Consider the following 7,874-nt stretch of genomic DNA (forward strand, 5'->3'; position numbering starts at 1 on the left):
TCAAATGCAGAAGACAAATTCAGTGTGTGTATGTAAAAATATATATACTGTCAATAAAGCTGATTCTTATAATTACTCTGCCTTGGTGCTGCAAAGACCTTGTATAATGCGGATGTCCCACTTTCTTTCTCTGCATATTTGTGTATTGGAGAGTGAATGATTGGGGGAGTGAGAGCTCTTAAAGTTAATACCAGATCTTTGATCAACCTTTGATTGAGATCAAATTTGGACGTTGGTATTTCTAAAACCCGGGCTACAGCCCTGGTTAGGGTTCCACCAGGCAGAGTGCAGTTTTTGCAGTCTTGGCCCCAGGAAAAGCTTTCACCCTGGCACAGCCCAGTGTGGACTAACTCTAAGAAGCCAAGTGCTTGCTGGCCCTGCCCCTGGGTTAGCTGGGTTAGCCCAAGGTTTGGACAGTTATCCCCTGAAAGGTGACCAAACATGGTGCTAAAAGGCACCAGTGTGAAACAGGACTAAAATAAACAGGAGTAGTTGTGCTTTATTTTAGAATGTAACTGTTAGTTGTGTGTACCAATGGACATTTAACCCAGGGTCCATGATCTCAAAAGTTGTTGAATTTCATTCTGTGGGAACATGAATGTCTGTATCAGAGTTCACCATAATGTATCTGATATTTGTCTAGATATGAAACCAGTATCGACATGCATACAGCCATACTGCCAGTGTGGCAAATAAGTTACCAAGGGCATTTAGACAAGATGTGTGCTTGAGTGTGGCCAAATTAATTATTAAGTATGACATATTATCTAATTCAAATTGTAGCCTATTTTCTATTAAAATGAAATATTCACTCCATACTTCATGTTAAATGTATGAGATTCAAGTGAAAATAAAACCATTCAGTCCCATTTTTCTTTTATTGAGCCACATTTTGTGGTATATTAGTTTATTTCATGTATTAATTCTTATATGCAGTGAAATTTGTTTAGGTGAACAGACCCTTTTAGTTGCAGCCAGTTTAGGACTCACTCATTTAACTATTTGATATACTGATGGGTAAATTAATCCACACCAGTGCACCATGGTTAAAAAACAGTTACATATTTAGCATGAAATAATCAGAAAAGTAACGAGTAGCTATGTTTTACTGTCAAATCAATATAATGGACTGAGAATTTACCACTGAAATGTGGTCAGTGAGACAGTATAGCATGGAAAAACTTGACAGAGGTACAAATACAGTAGGCTGATGCTATCTGGAAGATGTATCTTAGTTTTACAGTCATGTTTTTTAAAGTATTGTCAGCAAAATGTACTATCATCAAGTATCAGAAGCACTTGTTGCCCTACCTTGTTGAGAGGCTTTAAAATCAGGGACAGTATAATAATACTAGTCTACCTTTTGTTTTGCTTTGATATAATTCGTTGTGTGCATATAATAGAAGCGTATTTAGATCATTATCATTATTATCACACTTTGACAAAATTACATAAACCATAAGGTATTGAGACTGATTAAATTGTTGAAAATTGTTGCCACATAAAGACTACAATCCCCACAATCAACCGCGTCTTTTTGAGTTAGCGTTATGAGTGCGTGCCCTCGTACGGGAACAGACACTGCACTGTGCGATCGCGCAGCCGGCCTCGGCGTTGGATAGAGGTAAGTTTGTATTACTTATTTTTAGGAAATCTTTGTAATGAATAGTGAATGGAAGCATATGCAAAAACTAAAAGCGCAGGTTTAGTCTGACATTTGAGCAAGTATAAGGTAACATAAGTAGTTTTTTTGGCTGCTCCTGCCCGGTTCATGGCTAACGTTGGGCACGCCTATGTAGGTTCCAGAGCCGTGTGCGCGGGCCCGGAGGAGGAATCAACATTTAGAGGAGACGGAGTATTTTTAGCGACCAGTGAGAAGGCCAACGCCAACCAGCCACTTAGCTAACGCCTAGAAATAAAATTTATCTGACTACTAACATTAGCTGGTGGGCAGACATGCTAGGTGTATTTACTGTCTTTGCCAACACTGGCTAAGTCAACGTTAGCAAACAGGACAGCTCATAAGCTAGTAGCCGCTAGTTAGCTTATGTTATCTAGCCATATATGAGCTTAACTGTTTATTTACGTTACTCAAAAAAGCTTATGTTGCTCTTCCTCTTGCCGTAACTATATTTACGCTGGCCTAAATCTATTTAAGTCCCCTGCGTACAGGTATGTTGCTTCGACTTCATGGCTAATTTTCAGAGCAGATTGTTCCAGTAACAACAGTGTATCTTTATGTGGAAGCACATGACTTGTTCTGTCAGTGTCACCCAAGCGGAGACCCGACCAATACGGCGTGTTCAGCAAAACTCGTCTAGACTGTTTAAAACTATCTGTTTATCTATCTAAGTATATATTTTCAGTGTGGTGGCATTCGTACAGTTTTAGTGCACAGAAACTATGACCATGTTTTGTGTTGTTTCTTTAATTGGGTTTTGTAATGAATGTGTTTTGTGTTGTTTTTTTTAAATGATGAATTCATATTAGTTTCAAGACGAGCTAAATCAGCGTGATCCATATAGGCGAGGGTTTTAATGGTAACATATTGTTGAAACTGCTTTGGAGAACAGTTTCTAATACTTTTACTGATATAACTGGGATGTCTTTACACCACTATATTAAAGGCTTTAATTCTGGTTCTCGTTCTGGCTTTCCTATCTACTTCCCTTCTGTCTCTCCATCTTCCCAGTGTGTGCTGAAGGGTGAGTCAGGATGGTGGACCAGCAGCAGCCGCCACAGCCTCTGTGGGAACAGATAGGAACCAGCTTTGTGCAGCACTACTACCAGATGTTTGACTCTGACAGAGCACAACTCGGGTCCATATATGTGAGTGTGACAGTACTTCCCCTTTGTTCAGTTACCAGATCACTTCTTACAGAGCTGGGATTTTTCTTTCTTTCTTTTTTTTCTTTTTTTTTTTTAATGAATGCAGTATCTGTAAAATCTAATAAGATCACTGGCACCTGCCACACTAGCTGTGCACATGTAATTGAATAGTGAACCTGCCTGACTGGAGTCTGTTTTCATGTGCTCTCATTAGGAACATCGATTTCACGCTTAGCATTAAGTTATCATAATCAGTATATGAGTGTATTATTGTTACAATTTGTTTGACAGGAAATCTATTTTTATTCTTATAACGGAAGAAAAATAGATGGTCGAGAGGGAGCGGTGGTGGCCAAGTGAGCCACACACTGAATAAATATATAGTCAGGGTTTTAGCGCTAACAGAGCAGTGAATCAGAGAATTAAAATGTTATTTTTGGATTGTTTCGCAGCACAAACCTTTACTTGACTTGTGAATTTAATAAGACAATATAATATTGCTCTAAATTGCTGTGCATGCTGCTGCTCCTTTTGTCAGTAAAGCAAAGATCTGTCTTCAGCCTTAGCCAGGAAGACTAGATGGTATCAGACCTTGACAGCAGCACAGTTTCTAGCTATTCCAGCACATCCTTCATCTCCTACATTGTCGGCAAACATACACTGATCAGCCACAACAATAACATTAATCATCTGTTTACAATGCAATGTTCTGCAAGGAAACCCTTTGGTTCTGGCACTCATATGCATGTGTCCCACCCCCACCCTTATTGCATAGGACTCAAAGGATCCAACATTCCAAAATTAATTTTGTGGTTGATCGGTGTATCTATGTTTGCTCAAATGTCAAGAGATTATTAGTTCATCTATATCATTATTTGCTCTCACATAAAAAAGTGATAAAAGATTTCAAACTTTTTCTACAAAATTGTAGTTAATTATAGTTATGAATAATGTCTTGGCTCCAAGTTTAGATGAAAAAGACATATTGTTGCCACATGCATTTAGAGCTGCAACAGTTAGTCAGTTTGCTGACAGAAATTTGATCATATCATTTTAATAGTTACTTGATGGTCTCACTAATTTTTCAAGCCAAATCCAGTGTCAAATATTCTGTCATTCAAGCTTTTCAAATATGAATGTGTATGTTCTAGTTTTATGATTCAGGCCGTCTACATCAGGCAATCAGTTTTCACCCTCATGTTTTGACTCTCATAACTCAAAGACCTCTAATTGTCAAATGGATGGACATGAATGGAGCACATAACATGGAGTTGTGTGATGTGACTTTTTTTCATTTGCAAATGTCATCCTCTGCAATTCATTCTATCTCCCAACCTCTTTCTATGTGTTCCTCCTCACAGAATGATACATCATGCCTTACATGGGAAGGACAACAGTTCCATGGAAAAAGAGCAATTGTTGAGAAACTTGCTGTGAGTTTATCTGTAACTTATTGCTGTGTACAGTGGCAATGTGTGAGTTACTGAGAAATCTGGTTATTTTGGAAATTGGTCAAACCCTTTACATACCCTTTATTAAGTCTTATTTCTCAGGTTTAAAATGAAAAAAGCTCAAGATAAATCAAAAGAATCTTAGGAAAGTGTTTTGAGCTCTTATTTCTTTTCAGTGTCTGATACACCTGTATTAATCTTCTTATGTTTTCCCTCATTGTGTGTGTGTGTGTGCATCAGAGTCTCCCCTTCATAAAAATAGCGCATAGTATAACAGCGCAGGACCACCAGCCAACTCCAGACTCCTGCATCTTGAGTATGATTGTAGGACAGCTAAAAGTAAGTAGCATTCACTCAATAGGAATCATGTATTTTCATGTGTTTTGAATATATTATAATATAATATAATAATAATATAATATTTGAATATTTCCATCCTATCAGTCATCTAATTCCTGATCTTTCATTTAAAAATAGAAGTTAGTTTAGAAAAACTAGGGACAACAAACTATGAAACAAATTATGTTCCTGCAAAGAATACACCAACCAGTTTAGTATCAAACTCCTATAAAATCGTTAATCAGTGTTATGGACCTTAGATGAACAATTCGACGTGTGACGAAACTATTTTGCGTGTTTGTCTGATTGGAAGTCATAGAGACAACCAATTTAAGATAAGATAAACCTTTTATTAGTCCCGCAGTGGGGAAATTCTTAAACTTTGTATAATGAATAATGCCGTCCAATAATGATCTGCAGCCGATCAGTCGAATCACCCTTAATCACCCCTTTTTTTTTTCTTAAACATATGCAGGGTGCTTAATAACACCTGTAAACAGACTTGATTTTAGTGTCATTTTGAAATTTAGGTTCTTTTTGTCAGATTTCTAAAGCTGTATGTACTGCTCATTATGTTTTATATATCTCAGTCGTCGTGGAAACGGATGCACATGCACAAGCTTCATTTCTGCTCCCACAACTGCCCGTAAATGGAAGAAGAATCAATCATTTTCATATCGGTAATTGTGTCTGCTCCGCTGCTCATTAGAGCTGTCAGTGAGAAGATCGGAGAAATAATTGTGTTACATCGGTGAGGTTTCCCAACAGAACAGCTGGGGTTATGCACAGCTGTGGCTATTAATATTACCTGTACGTACCACCTGTGATGCATTATTGCAGTAACATCTTAGTCTTCATCACGTTAAACGTAAGAAGGATGATCAATGATTATTCTATAGAACTAACACTGAAACGGGCTTTACAAAGTGCTTCACAGTTTGGGATCTGATGAAAAGATAATTAACAGAGAAGTAATTGTTTCACTGAAAACAAAAAGAATGATAAAATGCCTCACTCATAAAAGATTAAGTTAAGTTTACAAATGTGACTCTGAGGTAACATTTTACAGAACACCTTGGATTGCAAGCTAGTATGTGAAGTGACACATCCTTACCATACATCCGTCATTTCTAAATACTTTTTTTACTTTGTACAGACTGATAAATGAAATTGCCAAACGCTGACTTTGTCCTGAAACGCTGCCATTTCTGTTGGTGTGTTTGCAGGCAGATGATGACCCCATCATGGGTTTCCATCAGAGTTTCATCCTGAAGAACATTAACAATGCATGGGTGTGCACCAATGACATGTTCAGGCTGGCCATTCACAACTTTGGTTAACCCGCCCTCCCGCTCTGGTGGGCAGGGGCGGCCGTAGTGAAGGGCACCGTGTGATGAAGTATGGAGGGAGGGCAGGGAGGAGTTGAGGATGGAGAGAAGAGAACACTCATCCCTCCCTCCTGCTGTCTCATTTTCGCCTGTTTGACAAACAAATGGATTCTAGATGTCAATCACTGAACCTCATCCAGGTGGGTTTTCAGACCACCCCCAGCCAGTTTTTCTTTGCTGTGAGCCGGCCGACCAATCAGATGCCCCTGTCTGCCACTCCGCTGATCTGCATGATGCTGGGAGCCCCTCCCCCTTCATTGCGATATCTACACTCAAGCCACCAGAAAGACGAAACAGCTGACCAACGCCATTAACTGATACTCTGCTCCGCGCTCCACCCCTCTTTACTTAACGCTAACCCATTCTTCTCTACTGTTGACTCCACTGCTGTCAACTCAGTTCTGTTAGCACTGTTGTCGACTGGTTTGTAGATCCATGTTCAGGTTCAGCGTCGGCTTCTCCAGCTCCGACTTCTTATGTTGTAAGTTGCTTTTAGATGCCGCTTGTGTGTTGCCTTAGTGTGTTAAACTGAGTTTTATCTTCCTTTACATGATTCACTGATTCAATTATTCTCATGCCAAGTTTTGCTTTTGCAAACCAATGAGTCATGGAGGACATAAAATTTGACCCTGCTCTCTCTCTCTCTCTTGCTCTTTCTCAATCTGTCTTAATCTCTCACACACTTTTGGCAGTTAACCATGGACTACAGCCACGATAGACAATAAAACCTGGACTTTTTTCTTAATGGTGTGGCCTTGTCTCTCCATATTATTCTCTATGGCTGTTTGTTTTCCCGCTTAACACTAAGTCTTCGTACAAATGCCTTGAAGTGCATATCATTTTTGCTTTATGCAAATTCATTAGTTTTGGTGACTTTAGTGTACAAGATCAATCGGAGAAAATTGTTAAATAAGATGCAAGTGCTTATTTGAAAGCCGTAGGTCCACTGGAGCATAATCTGGATGATACTGACCTTACTAAGTAAATTTTGTACCAGTCAGATGTGCCCACTTTCACTTTTCTTTTCACTGTTTTTATAAAATCCAGCATTCTCATTTTGTGAGTTGCAGTCATTAAGCCATGCCAGGTTCCCTCAGCTTGAGCATCTCACACATTGAGGTATATGTATTTAAAATTGGGGGGGATCAGTGGTAATTAGATCTCTGCTCATTGTCTACGCATACTGTGAGTCAAGGTATCAAGAGAGAAAAAATTGGATTGGGGAATTTCTGATCGGCTGTAACTGTGGTCAAATCCTCTAAAAGATTGCTACTGTTTATTATCTGTAGCTGTTACCATTGTACAGTATTTTTATATAGCAGATCTTCCTCTGTGCAGATGGTGGGGAAGGAATGTGTCCTGATCATCAGAATTATTTCTATGATGTGAGGAGTCGTGAAGGACATATTTATGGTGCCAAGCACTCTCTTCAAAAGTACAGAAGCAACTAGCTGCTGCACTTGCTCAATTCTTCAGTTTATTGGTTCATTTACATATATATTAATTTAATTTCTAATGTCATTAGGTGAAATGGACACCAAGGGCTTGGTGGGACATACTGTAAGGGATTTCATCATATACAAAATATAGAAAGTCTTTCGTGGGTGCTGGAACACATGGTAAAGTTACCAGAAGCAAATCATCAGTACAAAAAAATAGATTTTTTTTTAAAAAAAAAAACCAAAACCCTTACCTTTATTTATATAGCACTTTACACGTGACATAATTGATCCAAAGTGCTTCAAAACTCACGCACAAAAAATAGATGACAACACAAACAGCACAGACCTACAGAGACTTCAGGGGAAATACAGAAGTTGGTTAAGTAAGGCACACATAGAGCCTAATGAGCAATATAAATGTTCCA

The 7,874-nt window shown here is 38.7% G+C and overlaps 1 protein-coding gene across 2 annotated transcripts; it reads left to right on the forward strand.

Annotated features, from left to right (window-relative positions):
- The first annotated feature begins 1,496 nt into the window (after nucleotides 1-1,496).
- Nucleotides 1,497-6,752, forward strand: nutf2 (nuclear transport factor 2). Of its 2 annotated transcripts, none has more exons than XM_046394946.1 (5): nucleotides 1,497-1,624; nucleotides 2,693-2,829; nucleotides 4,191-4,262; nucleotides 4,521-4,619; nucleotides 5,846-6,752. In XM_046394946.1, the coding sequence occupies exons 2-5, from the start codon at nucleotides 2,716-2,718 to the stop codon at nucleotides 5,957-5,959; spliced, it is 399 nt and encodes a 132-aa protein (XP_046250902.1). In that variant the 5' UTR covers nucleotides 1,497-1,624; nucleotides 2,693-2,715; the 3' UTR covers nucleotides 5,960-6,752. The 2 variants fall into 2 exon arrangements, with proteins under 2 accessions (XP_046250902.1, XP_046250900.1); XM_046394944.1 differs by lacking the exon at nucleotides 1,497-1,624 and adding an exon at nucleotides 1,793-2,172.
- The last annotated feature ends 1,122 nt before the right edge of the window (nucleotides 6,753-7,874 follow it).

This window comes from Scatophagus argus, chromosome 7, assembly GCF_020382885.2.
Source record: "Scatophagus argus isolate fScaArg1 chromosome 7, fScaArg1.pri, whole genome shotgun sequence".
Taxonomy (NCBI): Eukaryota; Metazoa; Chordata; class Actinopteri; family Scatophagidae; genus Scatophagus; species Scatophagus argus.

Excerpts from the sequence above, each read along its gene's own strand:
- nutf2 (XM_046394946.1), top strand. The coding sequence starts at position 2,716 with ATGGTGGACCAGCAGCAGCCGCCACAGCCTCTGTGGGAACAGATAGGA. Across the intron at positions 4,263-4,520 it reads CAATTGTTGAGAAACTTGCT|AGTCTCCCCTTCATAAAAAT; the intron begins GTGAGTTTATCT and ends TGTGTGCATCAG. Across the intron at positions 4,620-5,845 it reads TGATTGTAGGACAGCTAAAA|GCAGATGATGACCCCATCAT; the intron begins GTAAGTAGCATT and ends GTGTGTTTGCAG.